Raw genomic sequence first — 27,597 nt, 5'->3', positions numbered from 1 at the left:
AAATCACTTATAAAACTAAACTACTAACAACACAAAAACTTATTTTTCTAACAGTATCTATGAGCTATCAGACCAAAGCTCAGAGATATTAAAGAAAAGCACTGGTTTTGAAGTCAGTGGATGCTGAGTCTGAAATCCACCTCCACCACTGAATAGTAGTTCAAACTTTAGTTCAAACTTTTAGGCTTCATCTGTAGGAAATCATAGTAATAATAATAACATAACAATAATATACACTGCACAGTGCTATTTGAAGGAATCAATGAGATAACATTGAAAAAAAAAACCTATTTTAATACCTGTCATGAGATAGATGTTCAAGCAATAGTAGTCATTTACTTATTATCATTATATTTATAATAATCATTATAATTTTCATTATAACTCAGACCCTCTGTGAAACTGAGTAACTCAATTATAAACATGTGCTTATTTTTCCTAGAAATTCCTGTGATTAATAATTATGATTTTCAATGGCTTGTGCTACTAGTCTCTATTTCAATTCCTTGATACAACTTTAAAAAATACTGATTTTCTTCATTTTCTCTGTTTTCACCAGCACAGAGAGAGGGCAGGAAATACTAGAACTGGATGCTTAAAATAAGATGCCTGAATGAAGGAGGGAGGAAAAAATTGTCCCTTCATTTTGACAGATCAAGTAATAATTTTATCTATCATGGGAGAATCTAAACTGCACCAGTACAAGAATCTTAATGGGTGTAGGAGTTATAACCATTATAAATGACACCTTTTATTTCCTTTGAAAAATCCTCCTGATTTATTACATTTTCTTAGAAATTGTTAAAGCTTCTTTTTTTTTATGATTTTTCCCCTGTCCCCTCTAATATTCATTCCATCAAGTGAGCAAGGTGGTGGTATGGTGAGAGCAAACAGATCAGAGTACAAACACTCCAAATGAGTTCTATTCAGTCTGGGCTCATGTTGAAGAATAAAATGATTTCTCTCTGTCTGCCCACATCTTATTCACAAGAGGTGAGGGACAAGAATAGATAAGTAAAACATGTATCTTCTATCTATTAAAAATGGAGAGATATATCAGTTCCTATGAAATAATTTACAGATTATACATACACCATGGCAAAGTACAAACTATATAAAGCTCTGAGTCTGGTGGCGTTACTGGTAAAGAACCCACCTGCCAATGCAGGAGACACAGACTCTATCCCTGGGTTGGGAAGATCCCCTGGAGGAGGGCATGGCAACCTACTCCAGTATTCTTGCCTAGAGAATCCCATGGACAGAGGAGTCTGGCGGGCTACCATCCATATGGTCTCAAAGAGTCAGACAGGACTGAAGTGATGTAGCACACATTGCCAGTCAGCTGTTGATCCCTTCCTGCCTCAATGTCTTTGTGCTGCATCTTCTCCTGGAAACTCACTCTCACCAGCCACACATCGCCCCTGAACACACTCACACACATACACACACACACACACACACACACACACACACACTACTGATCTTTCACATTTTGAACAATATCCTTCTCAAGAAGTTTTTTTGCAATCATTCTCACTTAGATTGGTTGTTCTCTAACAGAGAACATTTGTCAAGAGCTGCATGTCTTATTGTTATCACTGTGCTTAGCCCCTCAGTGGTGTCTGACTCTTTGAGACCCTATGGACTGTAGCCTACCAGGCTCCTCTGTCCATGGGGATTCTCCAGGTAAGAATAGTAGAGTGGGTCACCATTTCCTTCCCCAGGGGATCTTCCTGACCCAGTGATTGAATCCAGGTCTCCCGAATTGCAGGCAGATTCTTTACTGCCCAGTAATTACCGCATGACACAATAAATGTGTACTCGCTTTAGAGTGAAATGGAGAGGGATAAGCAAAAACAGCATGGGCTTTGGCTTCAGGGAGATCTGGAGTTGAATCCTAGCTCCATCACTTTATGGTTAGTAGACCATGAATAAGTTACTGAACCTCACTGATCCTTTTTCTATAAAACAAACATGATAAAAACACACAGAGAAAAGTGAATGAAACAGCAAGCAAAAATACCAAGAGAAACATTTTTTGTTAGCTGGAAGTAAATACAGAGATTTTAAGTACTCATAGTTCCCTCTGTTTCCCATGCTTAGACTCTTGTATACACCCACTCCCTTCTCCATCAACAGTGGTAATTCAACTCAGCTTGCAATGCTTAACTCAAATATCATTGCCTCTAGGAAATTTTCCCTTAGCCCTCCAGAAAAGATGAATTCCGTCCTTCTCTGGGCTCCTTAAAAACAGAAATTACATATGTCTTGATCACAGCTATATCCCTAGGGCCAAAGGCAATTGTATTAGATCAATAAATATTAGATTAATGAGTCCATGAGTAAATGGTGAGTGAATAAATGGTTAGTTTTCCCTCTTCTCATCTCCTACTGTGCTTAGCACAATTTCTACAAAAAGACAATGCTCAAAATGTCTGTTGAGTGAATAGCCACCTATATCATTCCTAGCTAGGATCAACCTGAACTCATTCTTCCTGCTGCTTTTCAAATTTACTAGATAATAGTCTTGCCAAGGTTTTCTAGACGTAGAAAGGTTCTCATTTGGCTAGAGCTGAGCCAGAGTTTTTACTAAAGCAGATGGACTGAGCTATAACAAAAAGCAGACTGGAGCCAAGAAGCTCTGAGTGAAAACTGATATCCTACTTGGCATGGCATGAGGGAGACAAGCTGGGTGAGGCAGGAAGAGTCATTCATACCTTTTAGAATGCTAGGCTATGGCAGGCATGATCATTTGAGAAATTTCTCTACCTGGCTAGTGCCCTCTGGGAGCCACCCAGGTCTATCATAGGACAGGACATTTAATGAGTAATAAAAACTCCAGTGGTTGTCACTGTCTGAGAGAACCAAGCATGGGCAGGAGCAAAACACGTTCTAAATATCCATCATCACGTGCAAGCCAATGGTTTCAAGGAGCTATATGGCTGTGACCCTGGCAGTATGTGTTCTTAAGATAGAGGAACAAATATAAACTTTTATTAATTAACCTTTTATGCTTTTATTGTTATAAAATATAAATAATATAACGTTTACAGTTTAAAACTTTAACAATTTTAAGCTGTACCATTCATGCCATTAATATATTTATATTTACAAGTATGCTATCATCATTAGTATCTAGATATAGCATATCTAGAAAGAGTACAGGAAATGGCAACCCACTCCAGTGTTCTTGCCTGGAGAATCCCAGGGACGGGGGAGCCTGGTGGGCTGCTGTCTATGGGGTCGCACAGAGTCGGACACGACTGAAGCGACTTAGCAGCAGCAGCAGCAGCAGCAGCAGAAAGAGTACAAACATAAATCCTATTTCTATTACACAGTGACACCCCATTCCCCCTACCCGATCCCTTGGCAAACATTAATCTGCATTTTGCCTCTCTGGATTTGCCTATTCTGCACATTTCATATACATGAACTCATACAGTATGTGGTCTTTCATATCAGACTCCTTCACTTAGCACAGTGTCCTCCAGGTTCAGCCATGTTGCAGCATGTATTAGTCTGCCATTCTTTTTTATGACTGGACAATATTCCACTGTGAGGGTATGCTATTCTGTTTGTCCATTCATCTGCTGATGGGCATTTAGATTGTTTCTACCTTGGGGCTCTTGTGAAAGAGCTGCTACAAACATTTCTGTGTAAGTTTTTGTTCAAACACCTGTTCAATTCTTTGGGTATATGCCTAGGAGTAGAATTATCGCATCCCATAGCAGTTCTATGTGCTGGTTGTTAAGGAGCCAAATCGTTCCACACTGGCTGGCCATTTTAAATTTCTACCGAAAAGGTGTGAGGTTAGTCTCCATCTATAAACTACACATGTATAAAGTATTTAATACATGTCTCACACTTTACCCTCCTACCCACCTATAGGAAGGTGTTAATATGATCTCTGTTTTTCCAAATGAAACTAAGGAATCAGTAACTTTTCAATATCCACGTCTCCATGATTATAAGGCCTGGACTTTGAGTCACAAAGTTAGGCTTCCTTTCAAGCTCACCTTGTCTGGCTATTCTTGAGGAAACTGTAATGAGCCCTGGAATATACCTGACTCTGCCTGTCTCCACTGGATCAAACAACCTATGGAGCCTTTTAGTTATACTAAGATTTTAAAGCATTCTATGTTCTAGGCTTTTTTACAAATAGAATTAGATTTAATTACCATTATATATATATATGTATATATACATACATATATAGATATACATATATATATATATAAATTGAGGCTAAGAGGTGAAAAGTACTTTATTCACAGTCTCAGAAACTAGCAGCACAGAAGAGTTTACTAAAGCCAATACTACTGTTCTTTCTCCCAGAAAGATCTGTGAGGTGGCGACCAAATTTAATGACTATCCCAGTATCACCTTTAGGTATCTTTAGAACTCATTACAAGAATGGTCATTTCAGTATCACCTTTGGATATCTTTAGAACTCATGAAGAGGTCAGCTTTTAAAAACTAGAGCCTGTACAGAGTGAAGTACACCAGAAAGAAAAACGTCAATACAGTATAGTAAAGCATATATATGGAATTTAGAAAGATGGTAACGATAACCATGTATGCGAGATAGCAAAAGAGACACAGATGTATAGAACAGTCTTTTTGACTTTGTGGGAGAGGGCAAGGGTGGGATGATTTGAGAGAATCGCATTGAAACATGTATATTATCATATGTGAAACGAACCGCCAGTCCAGGTGAGATGCATGATACAGGATGCTTGGGGATGGTGCACTGGGATGACCCAGAGGGATGGGATGGGGAGGGAGGTGAGAGGGGAGTTCAGGATGGGGCACACATGCACACCTATGGCAGATTCATGTAGCTGCTAGAGTTCACAGTGTCCTTTAGAATACTCATTTGAGTACACTGTGGGCCTTATGTCTGGAAACTACCCAAGAGTGAAAAGAGAACCATTGGAAAGGAGCAGCCAGAAGAAGCCTCAAAGTTCACACAAAACTAGGAGTAATTCACATTACCAAATGTGATGGTTAATTTTATATGCCAGCTTTAGAGTATGTTTTTGGATGAGGTTAACATGTAAATTTGTATGTGGGGTAAAGTAGATTGCTTTCCATAATGTGGATATACTTCATTCAATATTTGAAGGTCTGAATAGAATCAAAAGCAGGACATTTTTAAATACTACTATAATACATGAACTTTGCCAAGTGTTTTATTGAGATTATCTGATTTATCCCTAACCTCCCAATAATACAGATATTATTATCCTCATTTTGTGGAGAAATAAACTGAGAGCTGGAGAAGTTATATGGTTAGCCAAAAGTTCCAGATCTAGAATACTAGATCTGGGATTTGTATTGAGTTCTGTCTGACTTCAAATTCTAGGGTAAGACACCATAAAAGGAAAAAACAGCCTCAGAAATAATTTTAGGGGAAGGGGAAAGATTCCAGGACTATTTGTCTTTTACAGATGTTCAAGTATGTAGCTTCTTCATGATCACAGTTCCTATTTTTGATACTGGGTCAAAACTTCTCCAAATTTTGTCTCAGTTCAGACTCTGTTTTACACTGAAGACAATCTTTCTGATTTGCATTATAAATATATCTCTCAATCAAAATCATAAAGTAATATCAACATAAAACAGATATTGAATGTTTCCATAAATTGGGCACTATTTGGTCACTTTAGACATATTATCTCATTTAAAAAGTAATTTTGATATGTTTTAGTATTTTCCAGAGTAGCAGTGGGCCTGGGTCAAATGAGTCATTTCCCTGATAACTTAATACCTGATCACTTCAAGGAAGTTTTAGGTTTAACTCATGTATTTATTCATGTTTTTTTTTCTTTTAACATTCAGTAAGGGTTAACTTAGGTGTCACTCTGGATTTAAAGCAAGGAATCTTACTCTTTAGCTTCTCTGGTAACAGGACTGGATAGTTAAAGGCCTTAAGATTAAGAGTGTTAGTTGTCATCAGAGATATTTTGCACTTTCTCCACAATATACTAACTATATACTAACTCAGCCCTAACTTGTCATTCACCTGTACCATCTCCATCCATAGCTTTCTGCATCAGACATGCTCCTGGTGTCATCCCTCACTGAACCCTTTCCAAACCCCTCAGTCAACACGTAATAAATATTCCCTGAGTACCCACTATATCTACAGACAAGAGAGGATATAATTACAATGAGGGATGTAAAAATGAATCAAATATAGTCTCTTTCCTCATGGAATTTGGTCAAGTAGGAATCTTGACCCTGTTTTTCTCCTTTACCTTCATCATCTACTTCTAAAAATGAAAGTTGCTCAGTCGTGTTCAACTCTGCCACCCCATGGACTGTGGCCCACTAGACTCATCTGTCCATGGTATCTGCTTCTAAATATCATCATAATTCCATCCTCTATATGTCCTATATATTGCACATACGCAAACAGCTGCATTCTCACTGTCACTGGCATAGATTAGGCTATTTCACTAACTTCCTCCCTAGACTTTATCTTTGTTTCACTCATTACACTACAGTCAGAATAATCTCTCTATATCTTATACCTGACCATATCATGTCCATAGTTAAACCTTTCCAATAGCTTCTCCAAACTACAAGAACAAGTCCAAAATCTTCTCTAGAATTTTAAGGCAAAGGTAATTCTACTTTTGACTTCTATTGCTTTATCTCTCACCAATCTCTCCTCCTCCCCAAACACATTTCTTTGGCTTTATCAAATTATTTGCATTTTTTTACTTGAATCATGCCCTCTCATGCCTCTGGACATTTGCATAGGTTATTTCTACTGTCTGGAAAGGTACTATTCATTCATAAAATGATTTCTGAGCAACTTTTCTTCGCTGGTGTATCTGATAATATGATATAATTTAGATATGATAACTGCCCTTAAGAAGCTTTTCAGGGGGTACTAGCCCATGGGGGAAGGTTCTAAATGTCCTCTACCCTGGTTCCTGCATATGCTTCATTGTGTCCTGAGTAGTCAGTTATAGAAAGTGCCATTTATCCTTTCCTATGGCATTGCTGCCTGTCAACTTGGATGAATGAATAAAACTTCTCAGGGGATGTGATTTCTGAGAAGTGATGATTTCTTTTTAAAGGCCACCTTTACCCACCTTGAAGGACTGTTTTAAAAGTCATGGTGCCCTTTGATGCCTTTCCTGCAGGACAAAGGAACCCAGAGCTTATCTACATGTAGATATTCTATTAATACGTAATTACTCTTAGGACAGGAAGGAAATGGAATTGCATTTCCTTTTTGGACATTTCCAACAAAACCGAAGAAGGAAAATGGCCCCATAGTAATGAAAGAGGCTGCTCTTGGGAATGTGTTTAAGGGAAGGTTATAGAAGCAATCTTTGACAGAATATGGACAAAGCACAATTCATCATTTCTTCTCAGCAAAGTGATTATCGGGAGAAAGGTAGCTTCAAGGCCAGCTCTGCCCTGCTTCACAAAAGATTCCATTTACATTTCAAGAAAGGACAAGAAAGAATACCCTACAATGAGGCTATTTTACACAAGGCCTTCACTGCCTTTTCCAGACAGCATGTGACCCTTCTTACTTCTAATGACATAGCCTCTCTCCTTGTCTATGTTCTCAGTCAATTTAGGAACAGAAACATCTCCCCTCAAATCCCATTCTATCCCTGAGAAAAGCTAATTTTCTAAAACACAAATCTATTTGTGTTATTCCTTGATCCCTTTGGCCATGTCTCACTATATATTGTAAAAGAACATATATGCTCCTCCCCATGGCATGTAAGATCCTCTTCTGCCTAACCTCACCTGCTTCTACAACCCACTGCTTGCTGTAGGCTCTTGGGCACTTCACAACCAGTGCTCTGGTCCCACCATTTCACATGCCTATGCTTCAGGGCTGTTGCTTCTGCCTGGAATACCTTTGCCCTCTTCTTATGGTAATTTTTCTCCATTAGCCCTTCCATATCTATTTTCTACTCTTCTCAGTCATCTTGTATCCCGGGAGGCTAGGAGGCTGATTGCTATAGACTATATTCTGTCAGATTCCTGGCCCTCTCTCTTCCTATTGGGTTAGGCCAGTGGTAAGCACTGGCAGGAGAATGGAGGGCAGGAGGAGCAAGAGGTTGAGATATTTCTTCTGACCCTGCCCCCTTTTTTTTTTTTTTTTATGGCTCTTTTCAGTTTATTGCATGAAGGAGTTACACTAGTCCAAGTTAAAAGCAGACCCCAAATGGTTACATTATACAAGCTGTGAGGTTTTTAAACTTGTGACAAGGGACAGAAGGGAAATTCTACTCATTGCAAGGAAATCCTCACTTAAGCTTCAGTGAGCCAAAAGCACTTAAAACCCATGAACCTTCAGCTGGTCGTCCTTAGCCAGTCCAATCTCTACCAGGAACTGGCATATGTTCTTGCGCTGGTCACCCTGTAGCTGAATCACTTCTCCATATTCTGGATGCTCAATTACAGTACCATTGCAGGCAAATTTCTTCTTAAACGCCTTCACTAGTTTCTTTTTATCGTAATCATCAGCGATCCCTTGGACAGTAGTAAGGGTCTTCCTGCCGCTTCTCTGTTGAATTCTTATATGGATATAATCCTCAGTGCCAGCAGGAAGCAGATCATCACCCTTACTTGCATCAGCAAAGGGGTCGAAAGAGTGGAGGTTCTGGATAGCGGACATACGATACGATTCCTTTTCCTCGGTGGAAACGGCCTGCGGAAGGCGGCGGCGGGAGAAGGCGGGCAGGGGGGACGGAGCGTCGGGAAGCGAGGGGGCTCAAGGGGGAGGCTGCTGAGTCCTCGGCGGCGGCTCAGTGACTGGGGCCTGACCCTGCCCCTCACATCAGCTACAGAAGAGCTGTTAGCTACAGTTCTTACAAGATTCTAGTAGCAACTTCCTCCCCTATCGCTTCAGTCTTTGGGATGGGAATAGCTTATACTATTGCCAGTCCCTAGATGCTCTTCTATCCCTTGATGATTCTCTTAAACCTCCATTCATCTATGTAAAAACTCTCTTCTTTGGGGATATACTGTCTGTTTCCTGCTGCAACTGACTTGACAGAGAGGCCTTTACAACTTGAGTAATCCTGCCTCACCCTTTAAGAGCAGTTCAAGGGGTATGTCCCCAGGAATCCTCAGAGCTAGGCTACATAGCTAGTTATATCCAGAGATCCCTCCCTATTTGGATTACCATCTTATGCTCACCATATTGGATTTTAACTACCATGGCAAAATATAAATTCCATAAGACCAGGAACCATGCTTGTACTGTTCATGTTATTTATCCAACAATTAACATGGTGTTAACAACAATTAACATGTCTGGTACATTGTATGTGTTCAGTATGTTTAATGAATGCTTACGTGAAATAAGAAGTAAATCTAAATTCTCTCTATATCTTTGGCAGTTGACTTAGAGAATTTACTTCATAAATACTATTTGAACTGAGCTCACATAGCTCAATATAAAAAAAAACAATCAAAAAATAAAAATAAAGTAAAATTTTCATTGGTAGGTACGGGAGAAGAGAAAGAAAACTTTTGTTGAGCAAAGAAGATAAATCAATGAAGTGTCATACTAACACCTATCTAACCTCACTCAGAAGAGCTGGGGCTAGAGAAGATTTAAAAATGAGAGTGACACAGAATCATAAGACTAAAACATCAGGGCAGTCATTTTATGCTAGGAGAGTACCTTCTGTTTTTCAGACTCTCTATAATGGCATTCAAATAATTATTATCTCTCAGCAACTTAGAGAATTATTAATTCTCTTAGCAACTTAGTGAGGCTGGTATTATTACCTTCATGTTACCAACAAGAACATTATTTTCAGAAATGTTAAGTAACTCATTCATGAACACACAGCTAGTAAGTGTCAAAGAATCATACCTATCTACAATTGTCTGGCTTTAAGTATAGTGCTCTTTGTTCCTCACCACCTTCAAACTGTTAAGAACTGCAAAAGGTCTGAGATTTTATCCTACTTTACAAAATAATTGCCACAGTTTCATGGACACTGGCAGAAGATACAAGATACCTGGGTCATACACAGACGACTCAAGGAAATAGTAGTTTTAACAGCTACAGTATAAGCATTTGTACTGGTTCCCTAAGCCCCACTTCCCATGGGGCAATGTAAGGAGGGCCAGATGATACTTGCTCATAGAGTGGGTTGGGTGCCAGGAGAGGAACTCTGAGCTGCGAGAATTCCCATCTTTTATACTGTACAATAAGGACATCAGTTTGCTGCTCTAGAAGAATACATGATCTCTATTTTCCATGGTTGATCACTATACAAACTTTCCAGAAAAGATAGTTTGGAACAAAGGCAAGCAGTTTCCCTTTGTATGTGAGGCATTTACCAAAAAAAAAAAAAAAAAAAAGATATGAGATATACATGCATTGTCTCCTAACACAAATTTCCTCTCAGGATCTTTACATAAATACTTCTAGTGTCAAGGATCTTATCATCTCTTAAGGCCAGGAATCCAGTCAGATGGCAATTGTGGTATCACAAAAGAACTCCTCACCAGTTGTTATGAGAAGAATAAAAGAAATGAAGCCCGGTACAGAGCAAACATTCAATATATATACCCTCTTAATACTTCAAATCCTCTGAGGTTAGTTCATTGTCATTAAAGAAAAATCATCTACTAAATATCTTCCAGAAAGATATTTAATCTAAATATCTTCTGGCTGTCTAGCATTAAAAAGAGCACACTCAACCTTGTTCCAAGCTTATTTCCCCTTCAATCATTCTTACAAGAACTCTTTAGAACAATTGTATGTTTTTTACTTAGAAGATGCTTTTTATTCTCTAAAAGTCAAGGAGTACAGGGGGCCACAGCAGGTCCCAGAACATATCGTGAAACATTGAGAGTCAAGAGGCAAACAGAGAAGTCATGCCACCAGGAAGTCTCAGCTCACTGCACAATAACCAAGTGGAAACACCCAGCAAGTACAATGAAATTTGAAAATAGAAATTTGATATATAACTAAAGGGACTATGTTATCCAGGGAATTGATAAAATAAACTTTTATAATTTACAACAAGTACAAGCATTTTCTTCAAGCTCTTACAACTGAATGTGGTAGATAAGACTAATAGCTCATCTTCATTTTATGAAAAAATAACTGAATCTCAATGAAATTTAGTAATTTACCAAGAGAAAATGGCAGAGCCAGAACTCTGGCTCTAAAAATGTGTTTTTCCATTAAATAAGAGAGTATAGAAGGCGGAAAAAACGAAAATCATAAATCTTCAGGAATATATAGAAAGAGGGAGGCGAGGGAAGTCATGGACAAAGAATCAAAATAGGTGCATGATTTCAACACTGTTGTGGATCCCGCATAAAAATTCTTCACAAGAAGGAACTCTACTTCATTATTATACTTCTAGTGCTTGCTACTAGGGCTCCCCAGGAGACTCAGTGGTAAAGAATCTGCCTGACAGTGCAGGAGACCTGGGTTTCATCCCTGGGTAGGGAAGATCCTCTGGAGAAGGAAATGGCAACCCACTCCAGTATTCTTGCCTGGGAAATCCCATGGACAGAGGAGTCTGGCGGACTATGCTCCCTGGATTGCAAAAGAGCTGGACATAACTAAGCGACTAAACAACAACAGTTTGCTACTGGGTCTAGCACACCAGTGAAGTCGCTTAGTCGCGTCCGACTCTTTGCGATCCCATGAACTGTAGCCTACCAGGCTCCTCCATCCATGGAATTTTCCAGGCAAGAGTACTGGAGTAGGTTGCCATTTCCTTCTCCAGGAGATCTTCCTGACCTAGGGATCAAATCCAGGTCTCCCGCATTGCAGACAGACGCTTTACCATCTGAGCTACCAGGGAAGCCCTGATCTAGCACACATTAGGTATCAAATAAAGGTATGCTGCATGTATGCTACATGTATGCTACATGTATGATATTGTTGTCTGAATCCAAACATTTTTCTCTATTAAAGTTTTTATAAAGATAGCTTAATGACTAACACTGGTCTGCTTTTCAAATGAATACATTTAACTGAAGCACATAGATGTCATCATAAGTAAACAGATGTGAATGTGAATGGATCTGTTTCAATTATTCATTCATTTGACAAACATTTATTAAGTTCTTATTCTGTGCTAGGCAGACTGACTACACTACGACCAAGCAATAAACTTAAATTTCTTATTATGAAAGTAACTTGAGTGAATTGCAAGCTCCATAGGTACTAGATAAGCAAAACGAATATAAAGTCAAAGAAAATTCAGGCAATGCCTTTTTAGCAATTTGCATATCCATATAATCTTCAGATTTATTTTAAACTCATTCCTCAATTTTAACCTTTTTTGACTTGCCTTTTCCCAGAGTTCTTACTGAGATTGTTTCAGCAAGCCCAGAAGTTCCACAAATCACTGACTCTGCAATATTTGGTGGGCTTAAAATTGCTTCCATGAGATCAATTCCCTATGAAGCTACATAATATTTTCACCAGTGAGTGAAAAAAAAAAATCCTGGTATATAATCCTCCAGTCAAAACTCCAAGGAATTGAAAATTTGGGGGATTAGTTTTTTAAAAGTATTAAAAGTTATATTCATTAACAAACTATATCAGAGGGGTTTCAGAGCAGAAATCAATAATCAAACAATATTTCTACAGCAAAATATATGAATATTCACACTAAGTGGCATAAATAAAGATTGTCATCTCATATCCAAATCTACCATTTTGGGATTTCAGAATTAAAGATGAAGGATTATGGCCCTATACCAACTCACTCAGTAAAACAACAGTGTGCATGCTAAATTACTTCAGTTGTGCCCAACTCTTTGCAACCCTATGAAATGTACCCCCCAGGCTCCTCTGTCCATGGGATTCTCCAGGCAAGAATACTAGAGTGGGTTGCTATGCCCTCCTCCAGGGGTCATCTCAACAGAGGAATCGAACCCATGTCTCCTGAAGCTCCTGCACTGCAAGTGGATTCTTTACCAGTAAGCCACTGTAGAAACCCTATAAACAACACTGCTGCTGCTTCTGCTAAGTCGCTTCAGTCCTGTTGGACTCTGTGCGACCCCATAGACGGCAGCCTACCAGGCTCCCCCGTCCCTATCTGCTACTAAACATCAAAGCATCTATATTTCAACCTGGCCTTCTCCATGTCCCTCTGCAGAGGTGCCAGACAGATCTGCCTAAAATGCAAATCTGAACATATTAGGAGCATTGGCTGGTGATGGGGGTGGGGAAGAGAGTAATATTTGGCCCAGAAGACCTTGGGATGAGAATTTGCTTAAAGTCTCACAATCAAGGAGGAGGATTTAAGATTGCTGTCATTTTTTTAGGGATTAGTTTTGACAACTGAAAAATCATAGCATAACTTCCATGGTCTGAATGTTTGTATTCCCCCCAAATTCATATGTTGAAATCTTAATCCCCCAAAGAGATAGTATTAGCAATCCCCTTTAAAAGGGGATTGGGACATGAGGGTGAAGCCTGAAGTGCATTTACAAGAGAGATTCCCACAGAGCTCCGTAGACCACTTCTATCATGTGAGGATACAAGAAGAAGCCTGCAACCCGGAAAAAGACCCTCAGTAGAATCTGAACAAGTTGCACATATAGCCTCCAAACCTATGAGCAATAAATGTTGTGTATAAACTATACAATCTATGGGATTTTGCTGTAAGATGTAGGGTATATGAAGGGTTAAGATAGTGACCTATGATTAAGAACTGCCTACATAATTTGTGCGGGCCAATGCAAAATGAAAATATGAGCCCCTTAGTTCAAAACTTATTAAGAATTTTCAGAAAACATTAAAACAGGCTCAGGATATTTCTTAGTGTAAAGCTGTACAAGTCACACATTGTTGAAGGGATTCCATCCATTACTAAGACCTTAAAAAGAAAGCAGGTTACAGGATGATTGATTTTGAAAAACACAGTATCTGATATTTAGCAGGCTAGAGGGCAAACTGCCAGGCTGACCATTTGCCTTCTGTGTGACTTTTGAAAAAATACATATCTGTTTTACTTTAAATGCCTCCATGTAGAAAAATACAAACAATACCTACCTCTAAGAACCCTTGTGAATATCAAATGAAATACTATATGTGAAAGAGTATAGTTCAAACATGTCCTAATAAGTAAATAAATATTTCAGAGTAATGAGAGCTCCTTGTGCTTTGTTTTCTATATTTTCTCCTCTCTGATGAAAAGAAAGTAATCAGGCCTTTGTATTCTCTTGCCTCAAGGGTCCCACAGGCCTGAAGACAGAAGTTTCTTGAAGACAACTTCTGTTCTTAGCTCTTATGAACACCTAACACTGTTAAGGAAATATACTAGCTAGAGTACCAAAGGACAGAGAACACTGACTTCAAGTTGGCCACAATGGAGAGATAACCCTGGTGGGAGGCAGTTGTAGGATTTCCTCTTTGTCAGTTCAGGCCATTTGACAAGAAGAAACCAAGATGGCATTAGATCTGCTAGAGAGTTTTGGGGAGAATTTCCCATTAAGGATAAGAATAAAGGACTAAGGCTGAGAAAAGAGAGCTTCCAAATAGCAAAGAAGGGTCTGGTACCTGTGAAAGGAGGGAAAAGGGTAGAATTGGACAGGAAGAACTTCAAGCTGCAGTGCTGTTCTGAGAGAATCTCACATAAGCCAATAAAAAATCTGAGAAATGTTGCCCTTGTCAATATTCCACACTGGGCAGTAATGGTATAGCTCTAGTTATTTGACCAAACCTGGTCCAGTGACTGAGAGTAGCTCAGGGGACATGTGGTCTGATATGTCACCTAGAGTTTACCTGTTGACTATATTCTCCAGAGCAGGTTTTCTTGAAGGAAGCTATTAGCAGCTCATAGATGGTAAAGCGTCTGCCTACAAAGTGGGAGACCTGGGTTGGGAAGATCTCCTGGAGAAGGAAATGGCACCCCACTCCAGTACTCTTGCCTGGAAAATCCTATGGACAGAGGAGCCTGGTAGGCTACCGTCCATGGGGTCACAAAGAGTTGGACATGACTGAGTGACTTCACTCATCATGGCAACCACCCCACTATACCCACATGTCAAATAAGAAGAGGGCTGAGGCCTCTGGATAAGAGCACTATGGTGAGTCTTCTGAGACTGGATGAGCACAGAGATTCTCACACCTTAATGTGGTGTGGAAGTAGCAGGGATATGAATTCAAGGGGCTGTGCAGGCTTGTACTTCTCCATCATTAGATTTCTCACCCTTAAAGTCTCATTTCAAATGTACCACTGCCTCCATGATGTCTCCCCCGATCTTCCAGGATTCTTTTCAAAGTTTGAGTTTTGTCATCTTACTGTTTACCAAATGCACACTAGAAGTTAACCAATGCATCTTGGAATGCAAAACTGGTTCAAGAATGAAAATCAATCAATGTAAAATACCATATTGTCAGAATGAAGGACATAAACTACATGATTGTCCCAACTGATGTAGAAAAGGGATTTGAAAAATATAAATACCCTTTCATGATAAAAACACTCAAAAATGATGATTAGAAAAAAAACACCTCACCATAATAAAAGCCATGTATGAAAACACCCTCTTATATATATATCCTCTCTCTATATTTTATATATATATATCCTCTCTATATATTTCATCCTCTCTATATAGGAAAACATATAGATAACATCCTCTTCAATGGAGAAAAACTGAAATATTTCCCTCTAACATCAAGGCAAAAATTCCAGTTTCTTGATTTCTATCCACCATAGTACTAGGGGGCAGAAATAACAATTAGGCAAGTAAAATAAATAAATGCCATTCAAATTGGAAAGGAAGAAATAAACTTATGTAGTTTTTGGACTGTATTATCTTATACAAAGAAACCCTAAAGAGTAAAAACACAGACTGTTAAAACTCATAAATTCAGTAAAGATGCATAATTCAAAAATCAACATATAAAAATCAATTGGGTTTATATAAGCTAACAGCAACCTATCAGAAAACAAACCTAAGAGAACAATTTCATTTATAATTGTATGGAAAAGAATGAAATATTAGAAATAAACTTAACCAAGGAGGTTAAAGAATTGTACACTGATAATTACATACTATTAATGAAATAAATTAAAGAAAGTACAAATGAATGGAAAGACATCTCAAGTTCATGGACTGGAAACCTTAATATTGTTAAAATGTTCATACTACCCAAAACAACTTTAATAGAATCTCTATAAAAAGCCTAATGGCAATTTTTAATTTTATAGAAATAGAAAAAAAAATCCTAAAATTTATCTGTAATTTCAAAGAACCCCCAAAAGACAAAACACTTATGGGAGAGAGAAACAAAGCTAGATGTCTCACACTTCCTTCTTTCCAAACAAAGCTACTGTAATCAAAGCAGAATGGGCAGTATGGTATTAGTATAAATATAGACATATAGACCCTTGGAACAGAATAGAGAGACTAAATATTATATATATATATAATTTGAACATACACATGTCATATATAATGTTCAAATGATCTTTAACAAGAGTGCCAAGGCTATGCAACAGGGAAAGAATAGTCTCTTCAATAAATGGAGGTGTTAGTAAAACTGGATATTTACATACAAAACAATGAAATTGCATGCATATCACATACAAAAATTAGCTCAAAATGGATTAAGTAGCTAAATATAATAACCATAAAACTCCTAGAACATTGGGGAAACTTTCATGACATTAAATTTGGCAATGATTTCTTGGATATGTTACCCAAAGCACAAGCATTAAAAGCAAAGTAAACAAAGGAGACTATATCAAATTTAAAGACTTTTGCACAGCAAGTGAAAAATAAATCAACAAAGTTAAAAGGAAAACTAAGAGATGGGAGAAAATATTTGCGTTCATATATCTGATAAAGGGTTAATATCTAGACTATATAAAAACCACAGCTCAACAACAAGAAAATAATTCAATTGAAAACATGGGCAAAGTACTTAATAAACATTTCTCCCCAAAAGATATATAACTGGCAATGGCAACCCACTCCAGTGTTTTTGCCTGGAGAATCCCAGGGACGGAGGAGCCCGGTGGGCTGCCATCTATGGGGTTGCACAAAGTCGGACACGACTAAAGTGACTTAGCAGCAACAAGCATATTAAAGATCCTCAATTTAATCAAAACTACAATGAGATATTATCTCACACCTATTCCAGTGGCTATACTTTTTTACAAAGAAAATAGCAATGTTCATGAGGACATGAGAAACTGGAACCCTTGTGCACTGTTGGTGTGGAAAACAGGATGGAGGCTGCACAAAAATTAAAAATGGAGTTACTAGACAATTCAGCAATCTCAATTCTGAGTACATATATGATAGAACTGAAAATGGGCTCTCCAAAAGGTATTTGCACATCCATGTTCACTGGCAAATTATTCACAAGAGCCAAGAGGTAGAAGCAACCTCAATGTCCATTGATAGATGAACGGATAAAGAAAATATGGTGTACACACAAAATGGAATATTATTCAGTCTTAAAAATAAAGAGAATCCCATGGAAGCAACCTAACTGTCCATCAACAGGAATGAATAAAGAAGATGTGATACATATATAAAATGGAATATTGCTCAGCAATAAAAAATGCTATCAGCAGCAACAGGTATGGACCTAGAGATTTTAATACTGAGTGAAGCAAGTCAGAGACAGAAAGACAAGTATCATATAATATCAGTTATTTGTGAAATCCAAAAAAGCATGGGAATTCCAGAAAAACTGACTATGCTAAAGCCTTTGATGATATGGATCACAACAAACTGTGGAAAATTCTTAAATACCTTGGACTACCTTAAATTCTTAAAGAAAGAGACCACCTTACACATCTCTAGAGACCTGTATGCATGTCAAGAAGTGACAATTAGAACCAGACATGGAAATGGAACAACAGACTAGTTCAAAATTGGGAAATGAGCATGTCAAGGCTGTATATTGTCACCCTGCTTATTTAACTTATATGCAGAGTAACATCATGTGAAATGCCAGGCTGGATGAATCACAAGTTGGAATTAAGACTGCCAGGTGATATATCAATAACCTCAGACATGCAGATGATAACACTCTAAGAGCAGAAAGCAAAGAGGAACTAAAGAGTGTCTTGATTAGGCTTGACTGTGGTGTTGGAGAAGACTCTTGAGAGTCCCTTGGGCTGCAGGGAGATCCAACCAGTCTATCCTGAAGGAAATCAACCCTGAATATTCACTGGAAGGACTGATACTGAAGCTGAAGCTCCAACACTTCGGTCACCTTATGTGAAGAGCTGACTTACTGGAAAAGACCCTGATGCTGGGAAAGACTGAAGGCAGGAGAAGGGGACGACAGAGGATTGGTTGGCATCACCAACTTATGGACATGAGTTTGACCAAATTTTGGAAGATGGTAAAGGACAGGGAAGCCTGACATCTGCAGTCCATGGGGTCACAAAGAGTCATAAAACTGAGTGACTGACCACCAACAACAAGAACATTTGTTCTCAGGGTGAGGAAGTGGGAAAAGGAAAGTTTTTGTTCAATGAGTACAGAGTTTTAGTTTGTAAGATGAGAAAATTTTAGAGAGGTGTGCACAAAAATGTGCATATAGTTAATCCTACTGTACTATATACTTAGAATTGGTAAGATGCTAAATTTTATATAATGTGATTTTTACCACAATAAACAAATGATATTAAGTAATAGAGATTTATTGGATGAATGACTAAAACATTTTTCTTCCTACAACATTCAAAACTCTCCAAGATATATCAAGGAGGGCTCCTATTATTTATTCTAAAATACATGCCTTTGTAAAATAGTCTTAAATGAAATAAAATGAATTCATTAAAACTGTATTTAATGAGAATTTTCATGGTTAACTTCTTTATTGTTTTTTGATGTAGATTTATTTTAATTATTGGTTACAATATTAAAGGAGGTTATATATTAAAAATATATCAACATTTGAAGGAGTCTTTAATCAAAAGTCTTTATATCCTCTGCACAATTCTCTATGCAAAGTTATTTTTAGTCTTCATATGAAAGAAACTAAAAGAAGAGAGGACATGGATATTGTAGCGAATCTTAGTTTTGAAATTGCTTTCTTTTTTTCATCATCACCCACAGCAGGGCATCTATAATTTTTGGTATTCTGTGACCTAAATATTGAGATTAATATGCTATCTCAAATGGGGGATAACACTCTACTGAAGCAAAAATGAGAGTTAAATCTTTGCATTTAGGTTACAAAATATCACCTTTATTACATATATGCTAATTATCTAAAGCAACCAGCCAGTTACTACATTACCAAAATCTGCCAAAAATATAACAGACCCCAATGTGATAAACTGCTTCCTTCATTACTCATGTAGGCTCTGTAAATTTGTACCAACCCTTTTGACAATATAGAAGTATATAGAGCAGTAATTATATACATCTTGACTCACTGATCTTAAACTATTTCCCACATGATTTCTTAAATAAATGATAAAACAGGAGATAAAAACCACTAACTCTAGAGATTAAAATATGTTCACTAGTTATGTTCGTTTAAAAAATAACTGTTCAACAAAGAGAATAAGGTAAATCATAATATGATTATGCAATGGAATAGTTATTGATTATTAAAATTATAATTGCAAAGATTATGCATGTAACAGTATAGGTTAACATTGGAAGATTATATGAATATTCTCATGTTAACTAATAAAAAGCAATATATTATCTTGCAGTTCTATGACTGCAGCCATTTAAAATGTGTATACATAAAAAAAGAATATTGGAAGGAAACAGGCAAAAATGGAAATACTTGTGCTTCAGCTGGACTATTTTCTAGTTTTTTAAATTGTTTTTAAATTTATTTTTGGAAATCAAGATGTAAAATAAAATAAAACATAAATCTCTGTTCAGATGACAATTCAGAGTATCATCACTTCAGGCTCTGACTAGTCACTTCAAATAGTAAGTTCTCTACCAGCTCAGGTTGAAAGGCTAACCAAGATAATTATTGTTTTAGAGTTGGAGCAGAGGCTTGCTTATCTCTACTGTGCTTGAATTTGGTCTTTTTTGAATATATGCTCAGAAATAGGATTACTGGATCATATGGTAACTCTGTTTTTAGTTTTTTAAAGGAACCTCCATAACTCTTCCCCATAGTGGCTGCACCAATTTACATTCTCACCAACAGTATATGAGGTTTCCCTACTGTGCTTGACTTTGGAATTTTACAGGGAATCTTCAAATTGTTCCCATTTTCTCTCTAGCTAGATAATTCATGTTCAGTTGTGAGACCTTGAGCAACATTTTTAATCTCAGTTTTCTTAATCTCAGTTCAGTTCAGTCACTCAGTCGTGTCTGACTCTCTGCAACCCCATGAATCTCAGCACGCCAGGCCTCCCTGTCCATCACCATCTCCCGAAGTTCACTCAGACTCACGTCCATCGAGTCAGTGATGCCATCCAGCCATCTCATCCTCGGTCGTCCCCTTCTCCTCCTGCCCCCAATCCCTCCCAGCATCAGAGTTTTTTCCAATGAGTCAACTCTTCGCATGAGGTGGCCAAAATACTGGAGTTTCAGCTTTAGCATCATTCCTTCCAAAGAACACCCAGGGCTGATCTTCTTTAGAATGGACTGGTTGGATCTCCTTGCAGTCCAAGGTACTCTCAAGATTCTTCTCCAACACCACAGTTCAAAAGCGTCAATTCTTCGGCGCTCAGCTTTCTTCACAGTCCAACTCTCACATCCATACATGACCACTGGAAAAACCATAGCCTTGACTAGATGGAACTTTGTTGGCAAAGTAATGTCTCTGTTTTTCAATATGCTGTCTAGGTTGGTCATAACTTTTCTTCCAAGGAGTAAGCGTCTTTTAATTTCATGGCTGCAGTCACCATCTGCAGTGATTTTGGAGCCCAAAAAGATAAAGCCTGACACTGTTTCCACTATTTCCCCATCTATTTCCCATGAAGTGATGGGACCAGATGCCATGATCTTCGTTTTCTGAATGTTGAGCTTTAAGCCAACTTTGTCACTCCTCTTTCACTTTCATCAAGAGGCTTTTTAGCTCCTCTTCACTTTCTGCCATAAGGGTGGTATCATCTGCATATCTCAGGTTATTGATATTTCTGCTGGCAATCTTGATTCCAGCTTGTGCTTCTTCCAGCCCAGCATTTCTCATGACGTACTCTGCATATAAGTTAAATAAGCAGGGTGACAATATACAGCCTTGACGTACTCCTTTTCCTATTTGGAACCAGTCTGTTGTTCCATGTCCAGTTCTAACTGTTGCTTCCTGACCTGCATACAGGTTTCTCAAGAGACAGGTTAGGTGGTCTGGTATTCCCATCTCTTTCAGAATTTTCCAGTTACCTATAAAATAAAGCTAATGTCTACCTTATGAGAATTAAATGAAACAAACATATGATGACTTCTAGTATTGTGAATATTATATAGCAAAGCCTCAATAAATGTTAGAAGAATTACTGAATTAAAATTTTAAGATGAACAAATGAATGAACTAATAAATTAATGAAAAAGAAGTCCAGTTTTCAGTTCCATTTCTGAAAAATATTAGCTGTCTGACATTAAGCAAATGACTAAACTTTTTTGAACTTCAGTTTTCTTATCTAAAAATTAAGAGTGTTAAATAGGTGAATCTTTCCTTTTAACTATAAATCCTACAAATTACACATGGATGACTAGTGTGATATTAGCATTTCAAACAAAGAAAGAAATGTATATTGTTACCTTTTTGTTGTTGTTGTTAGTAGCTGATAAAATAATCTTTACATTCTTTCTGAAATAAACTCTTAATTAATCATTTCTTTTATGCCTCATTTAATGAAGTAGCTCAACCTACTGTACTAAAGTTTTGACTATATTACAGATAATGTTAGAAGATTTTCAAAAAACATAGACTGGAGAAACAATCAGCCTGTCAGCTTAAGAAACTCCTTTCTCACTGTCTTTTCACCACATGAGATTTTATTGAGATTTTAAGTACTGAACTAATACATATCTACACTAAAAAGGGACTTAAAAAGGCTGGTGTGTGATGACAAAATTGTGGTGATGATGTCAAAATATTCAGAGATTCAATAATACTTACTAGTCAGTTTTCATCAGTCTATTAGTTTTTGCTATTTATCTGATTCTGTGTTTTCAAAGCACTGATTCTACTGATATGTTGAACTCCTTTCTGAAAGTAACGTATTTATAATGCATGCTAGACTTTTGTATCCATTACTAACGTGATCATTTACAACCTTTCAGATCCTTAACATGTTCCATAAGGGCTCTAATAGGTAAGAATAACAATACTTAAAGTTATGACTCAAAAATAAAATAAAATAAAGTTATGACTCTCATAACTATGAGAGGCTAGGTAGCATCATAAAAAGAACACAGATATTTGAATAGATAACTAAATGTAAATTTTGGCTCTCTGCTAGTGTATCCTAGGTTAAGTTATTGTAAGTCAGAACACTTGTAATAGGGCTTCCCTGATGGCTCAGATGGTAAAGAACCTGCCTGCAATGTGGGGGACCTGGGTTTGATCCCTGGGTCAGGAAGATCCCCTGGAGAAGGGAAAAACTACCTACCCCAGTATTCTTGCCTAGAGAATTCCATGAACAGAGGAGCCTGGTGGGCCCCAGCCCATGGGGTTGTAAAGAGTTGCACATGACTGAGAGACTAACACTTTCACTGCACTTTCACTTTCCACCTGTAACACATATAGTAGTAACATAATGAACACACAGTGGTATAAAGATTAAACAAGAAAGTGAAGGTAAAATACACAAGATAGTGCTTGGCATTGTCAGGAGCTCAATTAATGTTTGCCAGCGGGTTTACTTTACAGCATCGGACTTTACTTCCATCACCCGTCACATCCACAACTGGGTATTGTTTTTGCTTTGGCTCTATCTCTTCATTCTTTTTGGAGTTATTTCTCCACTCTTCTCCAGTAGCATACTGGGCACCTACCGACCTGGGGAGTTCATCTTTCAGTGTCATACCTTTTGCCTTTTCATACTGTTCATGGGGTTTTCAAGGCAAGAATACTGAAGTGGTTTGTCATTCCTTTCTCCAGTGGACCACGTTTTGTCAGAACTCTCCACCATGACCCGTCAGACTTGGATGGCCCTACACAGCACGGCTCACAGTGTCATTGAGTTAGACAAGGCTGTGGTCCATGTGATTAGTTTGATTAGTTTTCTGTGATTCTGGTTTTCATTATGTCTGCCCTCTGAGGGATAAGGATAAGAGGCTTATGGAAGCTTCCTGGTGGGAGAGACTGACTGAGGGGGAAACTGGGTATTGGTCCGATGGGCGGGGCCATGTTTAGTAAACCTTTAATCCAATTTTCTGTTGATGGATGGGGCTGTCTTCCCTCCTGATTGCTTGATCTCAGGCTAAAGGATGGTGGAAGTAAGGAAGATAATGTCAACCTCCTTCAAAAGATCCCATGCACCCATTACTCAGTGCATCCTACCCTGAAGCAGGGCACCACCAACCCATGCCTCTGCAGGAGACTCCTGGACACACACGGGCGTGTCTGAGTCAGTTTCTTGTGGGGTCATTGTTCCTTGTGTCTGGGTCCTAGTGCACACAAGGTTTTGTTTGTGCCCTCCAAGAGTCTGTTTTCCCAGTCCTGTGCAAGTTCTGGTGGTTCTACAGTGGGGTTAATGGTGACCTCCTCCAAGGGGGCTTATGCCATGCCCAGGTCTGCTGCACCCAGAGCCCCTGCAGCAGGCCACTGCTGACCCATACCTCCACAGGAGAGACTCAGACACAGTTCTGGCTCAGTCTCTGTGGATTTGGAATGTGTTTTTGTGTCTGTTCATTTCCAAGGCAAACCATTTAATATCACAGTAATTGAAGTCTATGCTCCAACCAGTAATGCTGAAGAAGCTGAAGTTAAACAATTCTATGAAGACCTACAAGACCTTCTATAACTAATACTCAAAAAAGATGTCCTCTTCATTATATGGGGACTGGAATGCAAAAGTAGGAAGTCAGGAGCTACCTGGAATAACAAGCAAATTTGGGCTTGGAGAACAAAATGAGGCAGGTCAAAGGCTAACAGTGTTTTGCCAAGGAAAAAAAAACACTGGTCACAGCAAACATCCTCTTCTAACAACACTAGAGAAGACTCTATACATGGATATCACCAGATGGTCAATACCAAAATCAGATTGTTTATATTCTTTGCAGCTGAAGATGGAGAAGCTTCAGAGATACAGTCAACAAAAACAAGACTGGGAGCTGACTGTGGCTGAGTTCACGAACTCCTTATTGTCAAATTCAGAATTAATGAAAGTAGGGAAAACCACTAGACAATTCAGGTATGACCTAAATCAAATCTCTTAAAGGATTTGGAAGTGAGAAACAAATTCAAGTGGAAGTGAGAAATAGATTCAAGGGATTAGATATGATAAACAGAATGACTGAGGAACTATGGACTGAGCAGTTCATGACATCAGGCAGGAGGCAATAATCAAGACTATCCCCAGGAAAAAAGGCAAAATGGTTTTCTGAGGAGGCCTTACAAATAGCTGAGAAAAGAAGAGAAGCTAAAGGCAAAGGAGAAAAGGAAAGATGTACCCATTTGAATGCAGAGTTCCAAAATAGCAAGGAAAGATAAGAAAGTTTTCCTGTGGTGAAAAGAAACAGAGGAAAATAATAGAGTGGGAATGACTAGAGATCTCTTCAAGAAAATTGGAGATAACAAGGGAACATTTCATGCAAAGATGGGCACAATAAAGAACAGAAATGGTATGGACCTAACAGAAGCAGAAGATACTAAGAAGAGGTGGCAAGAATACACAGATAAACTATACAAAAAAGATCTTCATGACTCAGATAACCATGAATGTGTTACTCACCTAGAGCCAGAGATCCTGGAATGCAAATTCAAGTGGGCCTTAGGAAACATCACTTTGAACAAAGCTAGTGGAGGTGATGGAATACCAGTTAAGGTATTTCAAATCCTAAAAGACGATGCTGTGAAAGTGCTAAACTCAATATGACAGCAAGTCTGGAAAACTCAGAAGTGGCCACAGGACTGGAAAAGTTCAGTTTTCATTGCAATCCCAAAGAAAGGCAATGCCAAACAATGTTCAAGCTACCACACTATTGAACTCATCTCACATTTTAACAAAGTAATGCTCAAAATTCTCCAAGCCAGGATTCAACAGTAAATGAGCTGTAAACTTCCAGATGTTCAAGCTGGATTTAGAAAAGGCAGAGAAACCAGAGACCAAATTGTCAACACCTGCTGGATCATCAAAAAAGCAAGAGAGTTCCAGAAAAACATCTACTTTTGCTTTATTCACTATGCCGAAGCCTTTGACTGTGTGGATCACAACAAACTGTGGAAAATTCTGAAAGAGATGGGAATACCAGACCACCTGACCTGCCTCCTGAGAAATCTGTATGAAAGGCAAGAAGCAATAGCTAGAACTGGACATGGAATAACAGACTGGCTCCAAATCAGGAAAGGAGTACATCAAGGCTGTATATTGTCACCATGCTTATTTAACTTATATGCCGAGTATAACATGTGAAATACTGGGCAGGATAAAGCACATGTTGGAATCAAAATTGCTGGGAGAAGTATCAATAACCTCAGATAGGCAGATGACACCACCCTTATGGCAGAAAGCAAAGAACTAAGAGCCTCTTGATGACAGTGAAAGAGGAGAGTGAAAAAATTGGCTTAAAATTCAACATTCAGAAAACTAAGATCATGATATCCGGTTCCATCACTTCATAGCAAATAGATGGGGAGACAATGGAAATAGTGAGAGACTTTATTTTGGGGGACTCCAAAATCATTTTAGAGGTGATTGCAGCCATGAAATTAAAAGATGCTTGCTCCTTGGAAGAAAAATTATGACCAACCTAGACAACATATTAAAAAGCAGAGACATTACTTTACCAATGAAGCTATAGTTTTTCCAGTAGTCATGTACAGATGTGACAGTATGACTATAAAGAAAGCTGAGTGCCAAAGAATTGATGCTTTTGAACTGTGGTGTTGGAAAAGACTCTTGAGAGTCCCTTGGACTGCAAGGAGATCAAACCAGTCCATCCTAAAGGAAATTAGTCCTGAATATTCATTGAAATGACTGATGCTAAAGCTGAAACTCCAATCCTTTGGGCACCTGATGGGGAGAACCGACTCACTGGAAAAGACCCTGATGCTGGGAAAGGTTGATGGGAGGACAAGAAGGGGATAACAGAGGATGAGATAGTTGGCTGGCATCATTGATGCAATGGACATGATTTTGAGTAGGCTCCGGGAGTTGGTGATGGACAGGGAACCCTGGCATGCTGCAGTCCATGGGTCGCAAATAGTCGGACTCAACTGAGCAACTGAACTGAACTGAACTGAAGTGAGTTTACTTGATGTCTTTGTATTAATATATTTCAATATCATTTTATGCTTTTTACTAAAATAATCCTCCTAGTAATGCTAATAATAATAAACATATATTTGTATAGCCAGAGGTCTGCAAACTTTTTAATAATGGCTAAATAGCAAATATTTTGTCTTATGCCATACCTTTTCAGTTACAAATATTCAGCTCAGACAAAGTAATATGAAAGCAGTCACAGATGTAATACTTAAATGAATGGGTATGGCTGTGTTACAATGAAATTTTATTTACAAAATAGGCTGCCAATCCATAAGCCATAGTTTCCTGACCGCCACTATATTACTTTACGTGCATGCATGCTAAGTCGCTTCAGTCATGTCCAGCTGTTTGTGATTCTGTGGACTGTAGCCTGCCAGGCTCCTCTTTCCATGGTACTTCCCAGGCAAGAATACTTGAGTGGGTTGCCATGCCCTCTTCCAGGGGATCTTCCCATCCCAGGGTCTGAAGTTGCATCTCTGCAACTCCTGCATTGCAGGCAGATTCTTTACCACTGAGCCACTGGGGAAGCCCTTGTTACTTTATAAAGCACATCATTTATGTCACCTTAAGTTTTTCATTTCATAAACCTAGAGGAAGGCCAATTCACTATTCTTATATCCATTTTGCAGATGAGGAGAACTAGGGACCTTACAGTGCTAAGTACTATATTCAGCAGACAAAAGCGCATCTTAATTATTGATTAAATATGCTACAATAGCCCATAAGTATGAGTCAGGATAAGTGAAGGTCAAAGCACTTCCACAAACAAGCAGGTTTTGGATCATTTGCTCGTACATAATATCTGAAGTAGTAATGATCCCTTGCTGTAAGTTGTATCACCAAACTTCAAGGTCTGTGGAGCAAACTGGTATAAGTAATAAGGCATGGTAAACAGATACAGTGCCCCACCAGTGGGTGCCACATCACTAGAAGCCCTCAAACAGAAGCTGAACACCCTCTGTTAGGAGAAGTACAGAAGGGATCAAGAATAGGGAATGAGAAAGTTACACAGAATGATGGCTGAGGTTCCTCCTAGAGCTGAGATCCAGTTTCCTTGGACATGGAATATGACTACATCAAATACTTCAGAAAGATCATCTGAGATTAAATTAAAAAAAAAAAAGTTTAGTGGAAGAAAATGATGAGATCACAGTTTAAATGGGGCGGGGGGAACCAAGGAACAAAGAGGTGACTTAGAAGGAATTTAAACAAAGGAAGTGGAATTTGCTCGGTT

General features: G+C 38.3%; 2 protein-coding genes across 2 annotated transcripts in view; both read right to left on the bottom strand.

Moving 5' to 3' along the window:
- LOC120856591 (cytosolic carboxypeptidase 6-like) overlaps window positions 1-27,597 on the bottom strand; it is a 670,594-nt gene that overhangs the window by 335,568 nt on the left and 307,429 nt on the right. The gene's annotated exons all lie outside the window — the stretch shown is intronic.
- On the bottom strand, window positions 8,125-8,805 carry LOC120856172 (eukaryotic translation initiation factor 1-like). Its single transcript, XM_040231216.1, has one exon. The coding sequence runs from the start codon at window positions 8,654-8,656 to the stop codon at window positions 8,315-8,317; it is 342 nt and encodes a 113-aa protein (XP_040087150.1). The 5' UTR covers window positions 8,657-8,805; the 3' UTR covers window positions 8,125-8,314.

The sequence above is a fragment of the Oryx dammah genome, unplaced genomic scaffold (genome assembly GCF_014754425.2).
Source record: "Oryx dammah isolate SB20612 unplaced genomic scaffold, SCBI_Odam_1.1 HiC_scaffold_28, whole genome shotgun sequence".
In the NCBI taxonomy this organism is placed as follows: Eukaryota; Metazoa; Chordata; class Mammalia; order Artiodactyla; family Bovidae; genus Oryx; species Oryx dammah.
This window is presented reverse-complemented; position numbering and strand designations above follow the sequence as displayed.

What these genes read in the sequence shown, in the direction of transcription:
- LOC120856172 (XM_040231216.1), bottom strand. Translation starts at nt 8,656, where the DNA reads ATGTCCGCTATCCAGAACCTCCACTCTTTCGACCCCTTTGCTGATGCA.